This window comes from Dendrobates tinctorius, unplaced genomic scaffold (assembly GCF_039654945.1).
Source record: "Dendrobates tinctorius isolate UK_male_01 unplaced genomic scaffold, ASM3965494v1 ptg000307l, whole genome shotgun sequence".
Classification (NCBI taxonomy): domain Eukaryota; kingdom Metazoa; phylum Chordata; class Amphibia; order Anura; family Dendrobatidae; genus Dendrobates; species Dendrobates tinctorius.
The window spans coordinates 1183625-1204545 of NW_027361974.1; the positions used below are offsets into that span (position 1 = coordinate 1183625).

A 20921-nucleotide genomic window follows, 5' to 3' on the forward strand; every position below is an offset into this window, starting at 1 on the left:
ATTATAGAGCAGCCCCCACTATAGAGCAGCTCCCATTATAGAGCAGCTCCTATTATAGAGCAGCCCCCACTATAGAGCAGCCCCCACTACAGAGCAGCCCCCATTATAGAGCAGCCCCCATTATAGCGCAGCCCCCACTATAGAGCAACCCCCATTATAGAGCAGCCCACACTACAGAGTAGCCCCCACTATAGAGCAGCTCCCATTATAGCGCAGCCCCCACTATAGAGCAGTGCCCAGTATAGAGCAGCCCCCACTATAGAGCAGCTCCCACTATAGAGCAGCTCCCACTATAGAGCAGCCCCCACTACAGAGCAGCCCCCACTACAGAGCAGCCCCCACTACAGAGCAGCCCCCACTACAGAGCAGCCCCCACTACAGAGCAGCCCCCACTACAGAGCAGCCCCCATTATAGAGCACCCCCCACTATAGAGCAGCCCCCATTACAGAGCAGCCCCCACTATAGAGCAGCCCCCACTATAGAGCAGCCCCCACTACAGAGCAGCCCCCACTAGAGCAGCCCCAACTATAGAGCAGCCCCCATTATAGAGCAGCCCCCACTATACAGCAGCTCCCACTATACAGCAGCTCCCAGAGCAGCCCCCACTATAGAGCAGCCCCCACTATAGAGCAGCCCCCACTATAGAGCAGCGCCCACTATAGAGCAGCCCCCACTATAGAGCAGCCCCCACTATAGAGCAGCCCCCACTATAGAGCAGCCCCCACTATAGAGCAGCTCCCACTACAGAGCAGCTCCCACTACAGAGCAGCCCCCACTACAGAGCAGCCCCCACTATAGAGCAGCTCCCACTATGGAGCAGCCCCCATTATAGAGCAGCCCCCACTATACAGCAGCCCCCATTATAGAGCAGCCCCCATTATAGAGCAGCCCCCACTATAGAGCAGCCCCCACTATAGAGCAGCCCCCATTATAGAGCAGCCCCCACTATAGAGCAGCCCCCACTATACAGCAGCCCCCATTATAGAGCAGCCCCCACTATACAGCAGCCCCCATTATAGAGCAGCCCCCACTATAGAGCAGCCCCCACTATAGAGCAGCCCCCATTATACAGCAGCCCCCACTATACAGCAGCCCCCATTATACAGCAGCCCCCACTATACAGCAGCCCCCACTATAGAGCAGCCCCCACTATAGAGCAGCTCCTCCTCTACTTGTGCTATAACGCAGTCTCTGCACACAGACGGCCACTTCCGGGTTCTGGCACATCACGTGATCACATGTATAGACCGCAGTGCACGCCGGGCACTTCCTTTTTCGAACGTTGCTTGCGCAAGGTTCCATGCGTTGTCCGGCGGCTGGCCAATCATCTCCGGGGGGCACGGCTAGCGCTGACCAATCAGCTGAGGCGACGAGGATTTCCCGCGAAACCTCCAGCAGGAGAAGCTGATCATGGAGGCTGAGACACTGAAGAGGCTGGCCCCGAAACTGGGGATCTCCTCCGCCAGCGTCCTGGGGTACGTGATGCCCCCATTATAGGGAGGGGATGCTGACACTTGTAGTGCCATACTGATTAATTAAATGTGATTCGGTCTAATGGGGGCAGTAGTGATCCTGCGTGCTGCAGTGTAAAGCATCTGCTGCCATTTAAAGGGACATGGAGTGTGTTTTATCTATTTTCAATTGAATGCAAGCTATTGCTCTCTGTTATCAGCTGTCGCTCTCTGGTGTCAGCCCGCTGCCATCCCTCGCTCACTGAGGTTGGCTATGGTGGGTGGATGTCTTTGTGCCCTCCCTCATATGATTGCAGGGCCCTGAAGGCTTTGTCAAGGCCGCCGGAGCCCCTGATGAAGCTCGGTGGGTTGGCCATGTTTGGACACCTGCGGCGGGGCTTCGTATGACAGCGGCGATATTGCAGTATATAGTGCGAGCGATCTTGGAGGAGCAGCCGTCAGGTGCGCACCATTTCAGCGTCTATAGGACTAGCGTGTTCATATTTTGTCTGCTCTTTTCGGCACCAGCACAGTGAATGACGTTTCTGCCATTTTTGGGTGCAAGTTGCTCCATAAATCTTTGATAAATGTCCTCCAATGTGCCGCTCGTTAACCATGAATCCTGCTGCCGTTTCAGGAAAGCGGAGGAGCTCCTGCGCCTGTCGCAGGTGAAGTGCGGCGGACTGTCCGCCATGACTACAGCGACCAGCAGCGCCGTCATGTGTCTCCAGCTCGCAGCCGCCGCGCTGAATCATCCCATCGACAAGGTGCCGTTACCGTCTGTCTCAGAGATTACTACGCAGCTCCGGTGCTGGATCTCCTGGTGATCGGCTGGTCGCCATTTTTCTCTTCTAGGACTATCTGATTCGACTGTCCGGGCTGAACAGGAAGGTTTACTTGAGCTGTCTGAGGTCGTTCGAGTGCCTGCTGGAGGTGGACGCACGGCTGAGCCTCAGGGACCTTGCGATCCAGCACGGCTGCCTGGAGGCTGTGAGCACTGCGTCCAAGATCCTCAGTAGGTCAGAAAATGCAGACGGTCGCCCTCTCTGTGCAGCAGGATCCTTGATCCTGCAGGTTCGGGTCAGGCTCATCCAGACGTCCGAGATCAGGACACAAGGCACGGAGCGGCTGCGGGTCTCGTACAGGTCCCGGGAGAGCTGCGGCCGGTCCGTGCGTTGCGCTCCGATCTGCACAGACGTCTGGGTGCCCCTTTACTCCTTAACAGTCCTTTTTTAAAGGAGGGAGACGCTCGGTTGGAGATTTTTGCCGCCTCGTTCGGGCCCGATTCGGCACACTTCTCACTGATCTTTCCGCCCTTGTTCTCCGTGCAGGTACGAGTCCGGCCTTCCCCAGGCTCAGCAGGAAGACCTTGATTTATCCAAACCATTGTTCATCACGGCTGCCCTGTACGCCGCCTGCAGGTGGGAAGGATTCATCTAACCACACACAGGCTGGTTTCATACAGTTCTTCATGGCTTTTCTGCCGCCCACAGAGCCATCATGGCTGGAGATAAGCGCATGGGCCTACACGGCCTCTTCGCCGTTATTATACTAATGGGAGTGATGTGACTTGTGTCCCAGGTGCCTGAAGTTTAAAGCCGAGAAGAACAAATTACTGGCGGCCTCCGGAGTGAGGAAAAACATATTCGAGCGATTGTGCGTTCAGCTGGAGAAGATCGGAGCCCAGATCTGCCGTAAGTCCAGTGGCAATTTCTAAACGTGATGACGGGTCTGTGGGGCACAGAATATAGCCGGGGTGGTGAGCCGGTGTGATTACGGGTCTGTGGTGCACAGAATATAGCCGGGGCGGTGAGCCGGTGTGATTGCAGGTCTATGGGGCACAGAATATAGCCGGGGCGGTGAGCCGGTGTGATTGCAGGTCTGTGGGGCACAGAATATAGCCGGGGCGGTGAGCCGGTGTGATTGCAGGTCTGTGGGGCACAGAATATAACCGGGGCGGTGAGCCGGTGTGATTACAGGTCTGTGGGGCACAGAATATAGCCGGGGCGGTGAGCCGGTGTGATTACGGGTCTGGGGTGGACAGAATATAGCCGGGGCTGTGAGCCGGTGTGATTACGGGTCTGTGGGGCACAGAATATAGCCGGGATGGTGAGCCGGTGTGATTACTGGTCTGTGGGGCACAGAATATAGCCGGGGCGGTGAGCTGGTGTGATTACGGGTCTGTGGGGCACAGAATATAGCCGGGACGGTGAGCTGGTGTGATTACGGGTCTGTGGGGCACAGAATATAGCCGGGTCGGTGAGCCGGTGTGATTACGGGTCTGTGGGGCACAGAATATAGCCGGGGCGGTGAGCCGGTGTGATTACGGGTCTGTGGGGCACAGAATATAGCCGGGGCGGTGAGCCGGTGTGATTACGGGTCTGTGGGGCACAGAATATAGCCGGGGCGGTGAGCCGGTGTGATTACGGGTCTGTGGGGCACAGAATATAGCCGGGATGGTGAGCCGGTGTGATTACGGGTCTGGGGGGCACAGAATATAGCCGGGACGGTGAGCCGGTGTGATTACGGGTCTGCGGGGCACAGAATATAGCCGGGACGGTGAGCCGGTGTGATTACGGGTCTGCGGGGCACAGAATATAGCCGGGACGGTGAGCCGGTGTGATTACGGGTCTGTGGGGCACAGAATATAGCCGGGACGGTGAGCCGGTGTGATTACGGGTCTGTGGGGCACAGAATATAGCCGGGACGGTGAGCCGGTGTGATTACGGGTCTGTGGGGCACAGAATATAGCCGGGACGGTGAGCCGGTGTGATTACGGGTCTGCGGGGCACAGAATATAGCCGGGACGGTGAACCGGTGTGATTACGGGTCTGCGGGGCACAGAATATAGCCGGGACGGTGAGCCGGTGTGATTACTGGTCTGCGAGGCACAGAATATAGCCGGGACGGTGAGCCGGTGTGATTACGGGTCTGCGGGGCACAGAATATAGCCGGGACGGTGAGCCGGTGTGATTACGGGTCTGTGGGGCACAGAATATAGCCGGGACGGTGAGCCGGTGTGATTACGGGTCTGTGGGGCACAGAATATAGCCGGGACGGTGAGCCGGTGTGGTTACGGGTCTGTGAGGCACAGAATATAGCCGGGGCGGTGAGCCGGTGTGATTACTGGTCTGTGGGGCACAGAATATAGCCGGGACGGTGAGCCGATGTGATTACTGGTCTGGGGTGCACAGATTATAGCCGGGGCGGTGAGCCGGCGTGATTACTGGTCTGGGGTGCACAGATTATAGCTGGGGCGGTGAGCCGGCGTGATTACGGGTCTGCGGGGCACAGATTATAGCTGGGGAGGTGAGCCGATGTGATTACGGGTCTGTGGGGCACAGAATATAGCCGGGACGGTGAACCGGTGTGATTACTGGTCTGTGGGGCACAGAATATAGCCGGGACGGTGAGCCGATGTGATTACTGGTCTGTGGGGCACAGATTATAGCTGGGGCGGTGAGCCGGCGTGATTACTGGTCTGGGGTGCACAGATTATAGCTGGGGCGGTGAGCCGGTGTGATTACTGGTCTGCGGGGCACAGCATATAGCCGGGGCGGTGAGCCGGCCCATTTATGGCTCCGTGATAAATGACTTCCACTTATTTTTATGATTTAGAGGAAAACACAGCAATCACACAGCAGCCGCGGAGGAAACAGAGAACCTTACTGGAGTGTATAGAGCGAGACCGAGGTGAGTGGCGGGAATGTCACTGCACAATGTCTGCAATTGTATTTCATGTGCATGCTCTCATAAGAGAAATGGCCTTTGTGCAGGGGGTGGAGGAGGTGAGCTGTGCCATCACCTATTGTGAATGGTGGATCCTGTGTTATCTACTGTATATAGAGGTGTTATCAGTCATTGTACAGGAAGGGGAGGAGGTGAGATGTGACATCACCTATTGTGAATAGTGGATCCTGTGTTAGCTACTGTATATAGAGGTGTTATCAGTCATTGTACAGGAGGGGGAGGAGGTGAGCTGTGACATCTATTAGTAATGGTGGATCATGTAACTTGCTGTGTAAATATCCTCCTCCCCTGTAAACCAGTAGTCCCATTTAATCCCCATGTTGTGTTCTCTCCCCTGAACAGCATCCGATGATGAGGAGGAAGATGACGAGGAGATCCCACGTAAGCAGGCACGTGTAGACCCCGCAGACAAGGAGAGGGACTATGAGGAGTGGAAGAGAAAGATACTGGAAAATGCGGCCAGAGCTACAAAACCAAAATAGCCAAGTCTGGGGATGTTACTGAGACCTGACCTATGAGGGGCGTTTCCCTTCTGTCCCCGCGATCTGTGCCACGGATGAAACACTGCAGATACTGTGAATCTTCTCTGACGGAGACGGAACGTCGCGCCGCAGAACAGACGCGTGTCACAACCCGGAGGTCCCTTTTTTTTTTTTTTTTTGTGCCCAAATCGAACATTTTAAGTTGTGATATCGCCAAGTTGTTTTTTTTTTTGTTTGTTTTTTTTTGTGTAGAATAAAAAATTTTAATCGTGACAGTTCTTAAGTTTAGAAATTTAATCACTTCATGGTCTCCTTACAGGGGTTGCCCTCTGTATGACATGTGGATAGGATATGCCATAAATGGCCTCATTCCTGGGACCCTGTGCAGATATTTTGTTGGTTTTTCTCCTGTCCTGTATCCAAGGCTCCTTGTTCTGCCGCCTCTCACGATAAGGTCGTGATCTGCGCGAGGATTGCCGGAGACATAATCCAGCTTCGTGTCAGGATATCTCTTGATCAGACAGAATCTGTATTCGTTCACCCTCAGACGCGGTGATTGATACGGGTCGTGTAAACGCCATTATCGGTAGCAAGTTAAATAAACCTGGTCTATATAAAAAAAAAACATTAAATCTCTAGAGTTCTGCTTAATTGTGGGTCAAGCTTCCTTCTCTGGCAGCAAATGTGCAGTCGTTTTCACTGAAGAAGGGCAGAAATTATAAGGAGTTTACCTTTGGAAGGTTTTTTTTTTTTATATGCTGGGATTTAAAAGGGGAAAAAAAAATCCCTTTAAAGAGGACCTAACAATTCACACAAGTACATATGTTACCTGGCGTAAACGCCGCTGTTCTGAATCCGGCATTGTCTTTCTCTTGTTCCTGCGCCTCTCCGTTCCTGAGATATGGCCATTTTTTTTCGGTACATAAATTTAATCTGGTTTCCAAGGGGGCGTGGCACTCCACTCTTCTGCAGCCCACTTGGCAAATAAGACTAGATTTATTAACATGGAAAAAGGGGCCGTATCTCGGGAACGCAGAGGCGCAGCAACAAAAATAAAACATCGCCGGATTCAGGGGACCAGCGGCGTTTATATGGGGTACAAAAAAATTGCATATGTCTTTTCTAAGATGAGGCTGAGTTAACATCAGTATAGTTAACGGCGGCAGAATCGCTAGTCTTACAGCGGGTATCTTCAACCTTTCCTTGCTCCAGATTTTTATCATTGTACATTTTTGTGTCGACCGTAGCCGCCTATTTTTGAGCAGTATTTAGGAAAATCCCAACTTGCAAAGGGCAGATTTTAGACAAACTGGGGCCCAAAATGCCAATATGTTGTACCATTACAGAAAAATAATTAGAAGACAGTTACACAAGTCAATTTGAGATGGTTAGATACAGTTTAAGTAATTTGGGGCTTGTTTATCGGGTTCTTTAAGTGGTCTGTCAAAGAATGATGGGGACAGAACGTTCCGCATTCCGTCCCCATACATATATTTGTCAGTGCAAGTCCACCGTCATTTACAGGGATTCTGTTTCTCTGTTCTTGGAGGATTTTCCTTACATTTTCGTAGTTGCATTTGAGAGCACAATCCAAGGTGCGTTAACAGCTGACAACACAACAAAGGGATCTTATTGTTAAAAGTTATTGGTCAGGAGAAGAACACTATTTTTTTGTCCAAGGCATTAGATCTACCACTAAAGAAGTCATCAATATGGTAAATAAATTCGGTAAATATTCTGGCCTATATATAAATTGGGAGAAATCTGCTTTGATGCCTCTTTCCCATGCTCCAATGCCACGACTTGAAACTCTCTCATCTTTGCCCATTGTAACCAGTTTCAAGTATTTAGGTGTCCACATTTCCCAAGACAGTAAGTTCGATCTGCGACTTAGTGTATCCACTGCTGGAGTTGGTTAGGGCCAAGTTTGCGATCTGGGGTAAACTTCCGTTGTCTGTAGCTGGATGCAACAATTCAATCAAAATGATATTACTCCCTAAGCTTAGTTATTTTCTACAACATAGTGCTGCCCAGATCCTTTTTCGCTAATCTGAATTCCCAGATCACATCTTTCATATGGGGGAAGACCAGGCCCAAACTTAAATTATCCACTTTGCAGAGACCTAGGAGGGAGGGGGGGGGCGGCGCTACCCGATTTCTTTTTGTACTATTTGGCCATGAACACATGGATGCCTGGTGGTCACCTTCCTAATTCTGAGAATCATCTACTTCATGCCGCACAGGTTGGTTGCCCGCTGGGATTTTTGGAAGTGAGGAGGGTAAGTGTCCCACGGTTGTTGCCCCTGCTTCGATTGGCACGGTTGGTGTGGAGGCAGATTAAAAGGGTGGTTGGGTTTGAAGATATCATAGCTGAGATGCCTCTGTGGGATAATGGTTACCTTCCAGCGTTACTGAGTTTTGGACTCAGTATTATATTTGCATGACAGGCGATCTATATGATCACGGAACTCTGTCTTTTAAAAAAGTTAATCGCAAAGTCCCGAGATCCCAGTTGTTTCGGTATCTACAACTGAGGTCAGCTATTCAATCGCATATATGGTCTATTGATATTGTTATTTCGTCTCTACCCTTCATAGGGATCCTTAAGTCTCAGGCCCCCAAGGTCTCATCTTCTCGCTATACACATATGCTGTCGGTGGGGACAGGACCTGCTATAGACTCATCCCGAAAGCGCAAGGAGAGGATTGGGAAGAAATAATGGAGTCCTCAATTAAGGTGTCTCCATCTGTTAATAGGATGATCCAATTATATATTATAAATCAATCATATTTGACTCCAAATCGACTCTTTAAGGTGGGCCGATACCAGTCATCGGAATGTTTGAGATGTCATTCAATGGATGCAGATTTTATCCATATGATCTGGTGCTGTCCTGTAGTTGTGCAATATTGGAGAGAGGTGACGTCATTATTAACATCCTTGGTACAGGTTCCTGTTCCCCTTGAACCGCTGGTCTGTCTGTTTGGTGTCTGGGACGAGGAGACATGGGATCAATATGTTGGGATCTTTCTACGGGAGACGTTGTTTATGGCACGAAAGGTACTGGCATTACGATGGATGGGAGGCTCATCTCCCTCACTTGGGTCCTGGGTTACTTTAGCGAACTCGATCATCCCATATGAACGCACACTAGATCAAAACAGAGGGTTCCCAGGTAAATTTGAAAAGATTTGGGAGAGGTAGAATTCTTCTCACCTCACTTTGCAGAGTGGAGATGTCACATAATAATAAAGGATTAAGAGTGTGAAAGTATGCTGTGGAATAGTTTAGGTTTATGTTTTTGTAGATTTGGCTTAAAAGTTAGGCAGATCTCATTGCACAAGTAATAATACAAGACCATTGTTATATTTCGCTTTATTCTGTATACATCTGGTATGCACATTGTCTTATACTTTAATGTCATATGAACATATATATTTTGTATTATGTTTAATACTATATACCTGTATGTATACTATATATCTGTTTATGACTTAAACGAATTTAAAAAAAAAGTCATCAAGAAGTAGCTTCAATTGGCCCAACAGTGCCATTACCAAGAATCGGACGGCCCTCACACAAATTTGAAGAAAACTGGTCCAGGAGTCTGCCAAGAGGCTAACAGCAACATTAAAGGAGCTGCAGGAATTTTTGGCAAGTCCTAGTTGTGAACTGCCTTTTCCTACAGAAAAAAAAAGTCCAGCTATGTTTTGCCAAAATCTACAGGAAGTCTGCCAGAAGCATGTAGGGAACGTGTTATGTCTGAGACAGAGGGTTGTTTTTTTTTTTGTTTTTGTTTTTTTTACCATAATTCCAAAAGATGGAAAGCCAACACTGCATCACTGGAAGATCCCCATCCCCACCGTGAGGCATGGTGGAGGCAGAATTGTGTTTTGGGTCTGGTTATCCTCAGCTGCAACTGGGGCTTTAGTCAAGGTGGAAGCTATTGTTCACAATCAGTTAATTTTGAGTCAGAACCTTCAGGCTTCTGCTAAAAAGATGAAGAGGAATTTCACCTTTCCGCATAACAACACCCCTTACCGACCTCCAAATCGGCTAAAGAACAGCTTCCCTGGAAGATGATCACAGTTCTGGAAGGTCCAAGCCCAGATCTTAATCCAACTGAAAATCTGTGGGTGACCAGAAGAGGAAGCTGTACACAGGAGATGCCCCCACAATCTCACATATGGAGCTACTGTAAGGAAGAGCAGGCAAAGATCACCAATTCTAGATGTTCCATGCATAGACTCTGACCCAAAAACACTAAATGCTGCCAAAAATTAACAGAAGACTTCAAGTATTAGTATTAGGGAGTGTACATCCCCTAGCGATCACCTATTATCTGTGGCCAGACCTGCTAAGTTTCCCTGCAGCATCACCGCTGCTGAAATGAGGAATTACACCATGCACATCAATACAGGATGAGTCCTCCCGAGCTCTACATCAGGATTCTGAATGGAGGACCCCACTATTAATACCCCCTGATAGGATATATAAAAACCTTGGTAAATTAAACCACTTTTCCAGTCTATTTCATCAGTTTATTAATTTACAAAGAACATCGATTTTTGACCAAAACTCTGGCATACGACAATGGCCCTCATATAATATTAACCTCACAATAAGAAATGTACAATGGGGGCTTCTGACGTAGCCCTCCGATGTAATGTGAACAGAGACTTGGAGGTCAGGCCAAGACCCCACTACAAGTAATAATCATACTAATGCAATAAAAAAGGCAAATTTCATGCATTTTTCAGGGGCTTATTTATTTTTAAAGTGCATGCATTTCCCCAAAGGCGGCTTCTCCTGCGCCACGGGCTGACCACGGGGTCCTCAGTCCATACTGGAAAGTCCAGAGTTTGGCTTGTAAAGTCTACTGATACTAGATCCAAAATGACTACATATGTTCTGTGTTCCTGAAGCTGCAAAGGAGCCAAACTCTCCGTGTCTTTGTGTGGCTGCAGCTCTCGCAGCATCCGGTGACCGGTCGGCCGTTTTTCGTGTAGCCCCCCCGTCCATCCTTATTCTACGAGGGCTTCAGGGAAAGAAGCTGGAACTTCCTGAGACGATTTGCCGCCGTGACCACGTAAAAATGTTTCTGGAGGCAGCATCAACATTTATGGTTAGGCTTCCCCCAGGATGGGAAAAGTGGCATTAATAGAAGGTGTGGAGCCAACTTACCTACTGATCATCACTGAACACAGAGAACCATACAAGGTAATGCAGAAACTGGCACTCTGTGGGGAGGAGCCTGGCAGGCGCTGTGTGTGGGGAGGAGTCTCCGGCAGGCGCTGTGTGTGGGGAGGAGTCTCCGGTAGGCGCTGTGTGTGGGGAGGAGTCTCCGGCAGGCGCTGTGTGTGGGGAGGAGTCTCTGGCAGGCGCTGTGTCTGGGGAGGAGTCTCTGGTAGGCGCTGTGTGTGGGGAGGAGTCTTTGGTAGGCGCTGTGTATGGGGAGGAGTCTCTGGCTGGTGCTGTGTATGGGGAGGAGTCTCTGGCAGGCGCTGTGTGTGGGGAGGAGTCTCTGGCAGGCACTGTGTATGGAGAGGAGTCTCTGGCAGGCGTTGTCTGGGGAGGAGTCTCTGGTAGGCGCTGTGTGTGGGGAGGAGTCTCTGGCTGGTGCTGTGTATGGGGAGGAGTCTCTGGCTGGTGCTGTGTATGGAGAGGAGTCTCTGGCAGGCGCCGTGTATGGGGAGGAGTCTCTGGCAGGCGCCGTGTATGGGGAGGAGTCTCTGGCAGGCGCCGTGTATGGGGAGGAGTCTCTGGCAGGCGCTGCGTGTGGGGAGGAGTCTCCGGCAGGCGGTGTGTCTGGGGAGGAGTCTCTGGTAGGTGCTGTGTGGGGAGGAGTCTCTGGCAGGTGCTGGGTACGGGGAGGAGTCTCTGGCAGGCGCTGGGTACGGGGAGGAGTCTCTGGCAGGCGCTGGGTACGGGGAGGAGTCTCTGGCAGGCGCTAGGTACGGGGAGGAGTCTGGCAGGCGCTGGGTACGGGGAGGAGTCTCTGGCAGGCACTGGGTACGGGGAGGAGTCTCTGGCAGGCGCTGTGTGTGGGGAGGAGTCTCTGGCAGGCGCTGTGTGTGGGGAGGAGTCTCTGGCAGGTGCTGGGTACGGGGAGGAGTCTCTGGCAGGCACTGTGTATGGAGAGGAGTCTCTGGCAGGTGCTGGGTACGGGGAGGAGTCTCTGGCAGGTGCTGGGTACGGGGAGGAGTCTCTGGCAGGTGCTAGGTATGGGGAGGAGTCTCTGGCAGGCGCTGGGTACGGGGAGGAGTCTCTGGCAGGCGCTGGGTACGGGGAGGAGTCTCTGGCAGGCGCTGGGTACGGGGAGGAGTCTCTGGCAGGCGCTGTGTTTGGGGAGGAGTCTCTGGCAGGCGTTGTGTATGGGGAGGAGGCTCTGGCAGGCGCTGTGTGTGGGGAGGAGACTCTGGCAGGTGCTGTGTGTGGGGAGGAGGCTCTGGCAGGCGCTGTGTATGGGGAGGTTTATTGTTACCCTCCTTGAATAAGTCCACATTGGCATTGGTGCTGACCTGTAAAAGTTTGTGCCCCCTTGCTCTAGAGATTCCTTAACAATTAACCACTTACTTTCCATTTCTTCTGTGCCATGTATCTCTCAAGCAGGACCTGCGATTTAAGGCGCACTTTGTATTTTTGGGCTTTTAAAGGCAGGTTGACGAGCCACTCGTGCTTCAGGCACTGACCGGCGCTGAGTCTGCAGCTAGAAGACAAAAAAAAGAAAAAGTCCTCAGAAACAGAAGCCATTTGTAGCGGGATGGGAGCTGGGTGTCCATTTACAGTCACCCAGGCTTTATAGAGAGGCACAGTCCCTGTTGGCTCCGCCCCATGCTGTGTGACTCCTCCTACACTGATTACAATGTAGTCCCTGAGCGACGGCTGTACATCCCCTTTAAGCAGATGATTGGGGTCATCGCAGCTTTACCTTTTTTCTTTCACTAACAGTCTGGAGATGAAATCTTTGGCTTCTTCCGACACTTGATCGAATGTCTCGGAGTCAAAGTCCCAGTTACAGTTCACGATGTAGTTCATGGTCTCGGCATCACTTTCACCCAAAAACGGAGACAAACCGCTGAGGCTACAAAAGATGCGGGCATGAGTGCAGGGGAAGTAACTGGGAAACAGTCAGTAAATCCAAACTTTACTCCAAGCTGTGTCTCTCTAGCTGTTATAAAACTACTACTCCCAGCATGACTAGACTATGGCACTGTGGACTCAGCCTTAAAGGGCTAGTTCTGTCTTAGACAAGATGTGGTATTAATGTCCAATAGATGGGGGTCCCACATGCCTCCAGAATGAAGGGTCTCATGAAGATCCTAAGTGAGATTTGTAGTTTACTGTACATGTATTTTATTACTGAACAAATTATTTTCTGAAAAAAAAAAATGGTGTAGGCTCCCCGGAAATTTTATTAACCAGCAGAGGGAAAGCAGACAGCTGGGGGCAGAGGTTTATAGCCTGGGAAGGGGGTAATACAAATGGTGGTTCCCAGGCTATTAATATCAGCTCACAGCTGTATACAGTTGTGCTCAAAAGTTTACACACCCCGGCAGAATTTTTGCTCTCTTGGCCTTTTTTCAGAGAATATGAATGATAACACCAATATTTTTTCTCCACTCATGGTTAGTGGTTGGGTGAAGACATTTATTGTCAAACTACTGTGTTTTCGCTTTTTAAATCATAATGAAAACCCAAAACATCCAAATGACCCTGATCACAAGTTTACATACCCCATTTCTTAATACTATGTATTGCCCCCTCTAACATCAATGATAGCTTGAAGTCTTTTGCGGTAGTTGTGGATGAGATTCTTTATTTTCTCAGATGGTAAAGCTGCCCACTCTTTTTGGCAAAAAGCCTCCAGTTCCTGTTAATTCCTGGGCTGTCTAGCATGAACTGCGTGCTTGAGATCTCCCCAGAGTGGCTCAATGATATTGAGGTCAGGAGACTGAGTTGGCCACTTCAGAACCTTCACTTTGTTCTGCTGTAGCCAATGAGAAGTAGAATTGGCCTTGTGTTTTGGATCGTTGTCGTGTTGGAACCTCCAAGTACGTTCCATACACAGCTCCCGGGCTCCTGTCCCATGCGCAGCTCCGGGGTAAATTTGCCTCCAGTATTTGTTGTACGTCCCATGTGCAGTTTCTGGGCTGATGATTGCTAATTTCCTGTATTTGCTGATAACGTGCTGCATTCATCTCTCCTACAACTTTGACCAAGTTTCCTGTACCTTTTGTAGCTCACAAATCCCCAAAACATCAGCGATCCACCTCCATGCTTTACAGTAGGAATGGTGTTCCTTTCATCATAGGCCTTGTTGACCTCTCTCCAAATGTAACATTTATGGCTGTGGCCAGAAAGTTCAATTTTGGTCTCATTACTCCAAATTACCTTGTTCCAGATGTTTTGAAGCTTGTCTCTGTGCTGTTTTGCGTATTGTAGGCGAGATACTTTGGGGCACTTGCGCAGTAATGGCTTTCTTCTTGCGACTCAACCATGCAGCCCATTTTTCGTCAAGTGCCTCCTTATTGTGCATCTTGAACCAGCCATAGTATTTCAGCTGATGTTATTTCTGGGTTTTTCTTTGCATCCCGAACAATTTTTTCTGCCATTTGTCACAGGTGTGGATGTTACTTTTAGTAGCCATTCAAACTCATTTGTGTCAACTTCTGTGCATGTTATCAAGACAAAATCACCAGGGTATGTGAACTTTTGATCAGGGTCATTTGGATGTTTTGGGTTGTCATTATGATTTAAAAAGAGAAAACACAGTAGTTTGACAATAAATTGCTTCACCCAACCACTAACCATGAGTGGAGAAAAAGCTTTGGTGTTATCATTCATATTCTCGGAAAAAAAGACCAAGAAAGCAAAATTTCTGTCGGGGTATGGAAACTTTTGAGTACAACTGTACTTGGCCTTTCCTGATTATTTACTGTAAAATGGGGGACCCTAAAAAAATGATGTAGGGTTCCCCTATAATTAATGTAGGGTTCCCCTATAATTAATAACCAGCAAAGGCTAGGCAGACAGCTGCAGGCTGATATTATGAGATGCCCCCATTACTAACCCCATAGTGATATTGTATAAAGAAAAAAAAAACATACACCCAGAATAAAGTCCTTTAATTGAAATAATGACACAGACTCCTTTAATTAATCTACATTTACCAAAAACCCATCATCAATCAGTCCATTGAAGCCAATGTCTCTTGTAACACAACATTTCCCACGGCGCTCATGCTGACATCAGTGAGTTGAACTGAGTTCATTAGCTATGAACTCTCAGGACCTTTCTGACAGCACCGTGAGCAGGAGAACTTTCTCACCCTCACGGTGACGTCAGGGAGGTGAAAGGAGTTCACCGCGGGGCGCTGAGCACGCATGCGCAGTTCAGTGTTTCTGCTGGATAGTGGGCTGTATAGTCGCATCATGCAACAATTCAGCCTGCCATCTAGATGTAGCAGAGCTATATATGTCACGGGACAATTGGATTATTAGCTTCTCGGCGGACAGATGAGGAATATTATTTTAATTCTAGTACAGGAGACATTGGCTTTAGTGGATTGGGCGTTGATGTGACTATACGTATTTTTGGTAAATATAGATTCATTAAAGGAGTAAGTAATTTTTTCAATTAAAAGACTTCATTTTGGGTGTTAATTTTTTATACATTATCACTATGGGGTTAGTAATGAGGGCTGTAACAGGGTCTACCAAGCTGGAGTACCTCTTTCAGTACCACCCCGTTTTTTCGGAGGTCCGCTCTGCGTTGGTTGGAGTCTGAATGAATGACGCTGGCTGGAATTCCTTGGTTACATGGGCGCATATAAAAGATCACTGCTTCTCCACGTATTTCCAGTCTGACAACACTTTACTCACAGGACACAGAATATATCACACAGATACAGAGGGCAGGCCAATAGAACAGCGGCAGGCCAGACATGCATTACAAAAGCCGCAGGTAGCCGGAGCCTGCCGATGTTTACTGTGGGAATTACAAAGGTGGGGGGAGGGCGGACAAAAGGAGAATATCGTGTCCCCTCTGCCCAGGGGCGCAGCCTGTGAACTGATGCATTAGGGACATGCATCTCACATAGAACCTATTATACATACATATAACTGCACAACAGAGAGAGCCTCTGCAGCCGCCCCCCAGCACAGCGCCCCCATGCTGAACAAAGAGGAGCCGCCGCCGATCCCTAGCACAGAGCCGCCACACTGCTGAAGGAGGAGCCGCCGCACCGCTGCCACCAATGAGGTAAAAGGGGGATGATAACACCATTTACACCCTCCCTTGTTCATCGGGACCACTCCCCCCATATGCACTCGTCGTATAAGATGACACCCGGCGTATAAGACGACCCCTGACTTTTAAGCAGATTTTCAGGGGTTAAAAAGTCGTCTTACACGCCGGAAAATACGATACACACACACACATATATATATATATATATATATACACACACACTGAAGAATATTTCCTTTGAGAACGATGTGTGAGTGACAGAATTACTCTATGTAAAAGTTCATGCTAAAATCACATTGCAATTGGATGCTACGTGTTAAAAATCGGATTGTATTCTCATAAAAATCGCACGACACTTGCATTACACGCGTCCCACTTTTTTTTTACCGAAATCGGTCCATTATTTTCACAGTGATGGGTATGAGCCCCAAATGTCTAAGACTGGAATACGCCTTAAAAAGTCTCTCTCTCAAAAATATCGCCACTCTTGGCTAAAGGCTGTGTCTGGTACTGCAGTTTGTCCCTAATAAAGAGAATTGGTCTCTGCCATTTTCGGAAAAACCCTTCTTTCTAATAAAGGACAGCTCATTTAAAGCGGCTGTCCAGAAGATAGAGATTGATGTTCTATACTTAAGGACAGGTCATCAATATCAGATCGGTAGGGGTCTGATCCCTGAACCCTTTCCCAATCAGCTATTAATAGGAGCAGTGACCACTGGAAGTTTATAGTACGTAGATCCGGAGTGTCGCAGCTCCGCACAGTCAGATACTGCAGCTCAGCTCCCATTTACTTCAAAGAGAACTTAGCTGCAGTACACAAGTTTGGCCACTACATGGCGTATGGAGCTGTTGCTTTCTGGTCTGGACAATCCCTTTAACGTGCTCCAGCACCCACCATACAATGCACCTCTTCACTTTCCCCCCTTGTCTCCCACCTAGAGGTTCTGTGCAGATGATGTATAAAATCCGTGGAGTATGTGACTCCCAAGCCAGAAGATGACTCACAGCATGTAGGTGATGACTCCCACACTCCACATGTCGGTGGGGAAGGACACAAAATCGTAATTCACCACTTCTGGAGCCAAGAACTCCGGAGTCCCAAAATTCACTTTGAGCTTTTCTCGTGGCTTGTACCTAGAAATCACCAAAAGAAAAAAAATAGTTAATGTCGTAACTGGGAGCTCAACCGGGCAATCAGACCACGACGGCGGCGCGACCACTCACCTCCTCGCCAGCCCAAAGTCAATGATCTTTATCTGGTTTCCCGTGCGGCTGACACATAGAATATTCTCCGGCTGAAGGATACAAAGCATCAGCGTCAGGGGATGCTCTTACTAATCTTAAAATGTCATTCCGTTTTGTGTACGCAGCTCCAGTGCAGAGCTATGTGTCGCTTCACACGCTTCAGACTTTTTCCTGGTGCAAATCGACGGCGACTCTGCAGAGGTCACAGTGGAAATTTGGTGCGGATCTCACCCCAAGCATTGAGCGGGTGCAGCAAATCAAGGAGGAAATGGAGTAGAGGAACCACTTGACCGCACCGTCTTAGTCTTTTACTACGTAGACACATAACTCCGCGTAGGTGATGGGGCTTTAAGAATTAAAATTATTCTTTTTTTTTTTTTTTGCTATACCAAAAATGGCTGCAACAGTGGACATTCCCTTTAAGTTGAATTAAAGGGGATGTCTTGCCAAGTGCATTACCTTGAGATCCAGATGTAGAATATACTGTTGGTGCAGGTAGTAAATCCCTTCGCAGATCTGCTTGGTAAACATGATGGCGTCCAGCTCTGTGAGGTGGTAACTCTCATCTGTGATCCTGTCGAATAATTCACCTCCGTCCAGACTGGAGAGAAACGGAACAGAGAACCCATTGATACGTCTGAAAAGATCTTACTTCTAATATGGCCTCCATCGCGAAACGTCCGGTAGGAAAAATAAAAGCATTTCTGGCGCTCAGTGAGGGATTAAGTAGCAAGACAATCACTGAGCGCCAGAATGCTCTTTTTTTTTTTTTTCTTATACCATTTTTCACCTTTTTAGAGCAAAAAAAAACAAAAAAAGGGGCTTTACCCTTTAACATGTCAAACGTTAGTTTCAACTGCGCCCAAATTAAATTATTCATTATCTCATTAGCATCTTGTTTTTGGTGTTTTTAGAAGGTGTTTGATTTGTGCCAAATTCTTCTGTTAATTTGCAGGGGGGGGGGATAAGTGGTTTTTCTTTTGCAGATCTTTGCAGACGATTCATCAAGTGCAACTTTTTTAAAAGTTCCAAAATTTTGGCGCCAATGAACTTTGACACCCTCCCCCCCATCTCGATTGACACTTTAGTGGATCATGAACGGTGTCAATCAAAACTGCTACTCATCCATAAACATGTTAGAACAAAGAGAGAGAAAAAAAACAAAGGAGCAAAAAATTAAAATTTTTTCATATTCTCTTAAAGGGGAAATACCCTTTAGTGATGCAGACCCCTGCCCCAATCCCACCTAGAGAATACATACTATTCCATGATTAATGTCAGGTCGTTTTTGCACTCGAAGGCGTCGTATAATTGGATCAGGTTGACGTGATTTAACTGGTTCATGACATTAATTTCATTCTTCACCTCGTCCTGGAAGGAATAAATGAGAAAAATAACAAGTCACCAAATAAAATACAAATACTGACGTCTCCCCTCCTCCATGTAACGAGATGAGGGGTCTGGAGATCCAGGTGTCTGTGGAGGAGTGAAGAAGCGGATAATTAGAGGCCGGCGGGCGCCCGGATGACTAGCAGCAGCGCCGTCGTGCCCTTTACTAGACCCCCATCTGCGGAGCATTGACAGCATCTCCCGCTAAGAGGCTCATGAATATGCAAAATATATGCAAATGAGCTTGTCAGCGCCCCCTGGCCTCCTGCCATACACCCCTGCACTAAAGGGCAAGTGCCTTCTCCCCTGGCACATCAAAATATTAACATGCCCAATAACTCAAGAAAAATGGCCAAAAACAACAAAACTTTAGTGCTTGTTCGAAACAAAGGAAAAGCAGCTTTATACTATTTCCATCTCCAAATTCATTACATACGGGAGCAGGAATAGAAATAAGTGATCACTTTCTGTCGCTGCATAAATCAATAGTACAAACGAAGATTAAACTAAATGATAACACTTGTTATCAGAGAAAACCACTCTTTCTCCACTTATGAGCCTCTTCTCCTCTCCCTGCTCCCTGAACTCATTGTTCCCTTGAAAAACACACAAAATTCTTCTTGCCTTACACAAGGCTGTCAGCTCACTGAGGGGTCAGATTACAGCTGCTTATTGCAGTCTATGGAGAGGGCAGAGAAGAAGTAGCATAAGAGAGGTACAGAGACACATTGCACACTTCTAGTAAGTGTTCTATCTCAACCCAGAGCTAGATTCATGGCTACACTGCTCAGAACTGCTGTATAATGTCCTCCATCTTTCAGCAATTTAGTAAATATTTTATTGCACGTCAATGCGGACTCACAGCTACACTGCTCCTAACTGCTGTTTAATGTACTCCATACTTTAGCTCTCCAGTAAGTGTTTTATCTCACTCTAGTGATGGATTCGAACCTACTCTGCTCAGTACTGCTGTATAATGTCCTCCATGCTGCACATTTCTCGTAGGCGTTTTATCTCACTCCAGCGCTCAGTAGTGCTGTTAATGTCCTGCATGCTGCAGCTCTCTAGTAAGTGTTTTATCTTGCTCCGGTGCGTTGGCATCCCTGCTATGGAAGAGAAGGTTGGGAGTCATGCAGGGACGCCAGGGCTACAACTGCTGTATAATATCCTCCATACTGCAGCTTTCTAGTAGGTGTTTGATCTCACTACAGTGCTGGATTCACACCTACTATGCTTAGTCGTGCTCTGTAATGTCCGCCATGCTGAATCTCTCTAGTAAGTGTTTTATCTCACTCTGGCAATGGATTCAAACCTACCCTGCTCAGCACTGTTGTAAAATGTCCTACATGCTGCAGCTTTCTAATATTTTATCTCACGCCAATGCTGGATTTGCAGCTACCCTGCTCAGCACTGCTGTATAATGTCCTACATGCTGCTGCTGAACATGTGTTACATGAAGATAGGAATCCCTTGTCTGTATGTGCTCTGCGTGGGAGACATTATAGTAGCTAATCTACACCCACCAGCTCAGAGACAACTGAAAATCGGAAAAAAACTCTACAGAAGGGAAAACTGGTGAAATAAAAAATCAAGCAGAGTAAGCAGAGATCTTAGAAATGGTGCGGAAATATAAAGTTAAAGCAAAGTTGTGAAAGCTGGAAAACCCTTTTGACAAGTTCCCATCACATACATACTGATGACATCAGTTGCACCTCCACTTACCCTTTCCTTGGGCACTTTCACTTTGATGATTTTTGCAGCCAGACGGAGCCCAGATGCAACCTCCACACATTTGTGAACTTGACCAAAGCGCCCCCTATTGACCAATATATGAAAATGTGAAAAGTAAATACATGGTATAAGAAAGTTTGGATTAGTATTCACATCCCTCCCTTGTTATAGGCCATACAATGGGTATTTAGTTGTTTTTTTTTTCTAACCACCAGATGGCGCTGTTGCTGTGACAGCAAAATAATAAAGAAAAACACTTAAAGGTAAACTCCACCTTATTAATTTGGAAACTTCAGGATTGTTCCTGGGACAAGTCAGTATGGCCCCTGACAATTGGGAATTCCCAGGGAAAAGTAGCTGCTGGACAACTCTTCCACTGTCCCAATGATCAGCACTTTGAATGGTAGCAAATACTTATAGGGATTGTAGTGGGATCTTATATGTGTATCCACAGTCACGTGTTTGACTTTATTACATTTTACATAAATGTTTCTTTTTGTAACCAGGAAACTAATGTCTGTAAAGCAATGTGGAATTAATGGTGCTATAAAACTGAGTGAAAATAAATAAATACATTAAAAAAATGACTTAAAGGTGACTTATGACTTGTGAAAAATATGT

The 20921-nt window shown here is 48.0% G+C and overlaps 2 protein-coding genes across 4 annotated transcripts in view; one reads left to right on the top strand and one right to left on the bottom strand.

Annotated features, from left to right (window-relative positions):
• The first annotated feature begins 1268 nt into the window (after nucleotides 1–1268).
• On the top strand, nucleotides 1269–5957 carry ORC6 (origin recognition complex subunit 6). 2 transcript variants are annotated; one of them, XM_073560816.1, is made up of 7 exons: nucleotides 1269–1476; nucleotides 2090–2219; nucleotides 2308–2471; nucleotides 2784–2873; nucleotides 3034–3146; nucleotides 5071–5145; nucleotides 5545–5957. In XM_073560816.1, exons 1-7 carry the CDS (start codon nucleotides 1412–1414, stop codon nucleotides 5682–5684), a joined length of 777 nt encoding a protein of 258 aa, XP_073416917.1. In that variant the 5' UTR covers nucleotides 1269–1411; the 3' UTR covers nucleotides 5685–5957. The 2 variants fall into 2 exon arrangements, with proteins under 2 accessions (XP_073416917.1, XP_073416918.1); XM_073560817.1 differs by lacking the exon at nucleotides 1269–1476 and adding an exon at nucleotides 1531–1914.
• Nucleotides 5958–10211: 4254 nt separating this feature from the next.
• MYLK3 (myosin light chain kinase 3) overlaps nucleotides 10212–20921 on the bottom strand; it is a 51230-nt gene continuing 40520 nt past the window's right edge. For both annotated transcript variants that reach the window (XM_073560819.1, XM_073560818.1), the window contains exons 6-13: nucleotides 20292–20385; nucleotides 18442–18551; nucleotides 17640–17781; nucleotides 17160–17230; nucleotides 16941–17069; nucleotides 12616–12768; nucleotides 12261–12393; nucleotides 10212–10785 (exon numbers count right to left, since the gene is read on the bottom strand). In XM_073560819.1, the coding sequence (XP_073416920.1) occupies nucleotides 10714–10785; nucleotides 12261–12393; nucleotides 12616–12768; nucleotides 16941–17069; nucleotides 17160–17230; nucleotides 17640–17781; nucleotides 18442–18551; nucleotides 20292–20385 (904 nt within the window). In that variant the 3' untranslated portion in view covers nucleotides 10212–10713. The remainder of the gene's footprint in view (nucleotides 10786–12260; nucleotides 12394–12615; nucleotides 12769–16940; nucleotides 17070–17159; nucleotides 17231–17639; nucleotides 17782–18441; nucleotides 18552–20291; nucleotides 20386–20921) is intronic.

Bases quoted from the DNA above. Each gene is read 5' to 3' on its own strand.
- ORC6 (XM_073560816.1), top strand. From the start codon at position 1,412: ATGGAGGCTGAGACACTGAAGAGGCTGGCCCCGAAACTGGGGATCTCC. The intron at 2,874-3,033 runs GTGGGAAGGATT...CTTGTGTCCCAG, and splicing joins GCCCTGTACGCCGCCTGCAG to GTGCCTGAAGTTTAAAGCCG. The intron at 5,146-5,544 runs GTGAGTGGCGGG...TCCCCTGAACAG, and splicing joins GTGTATAGAGCGAGACCGAG to CATCCGATGATGAGGAGGAA.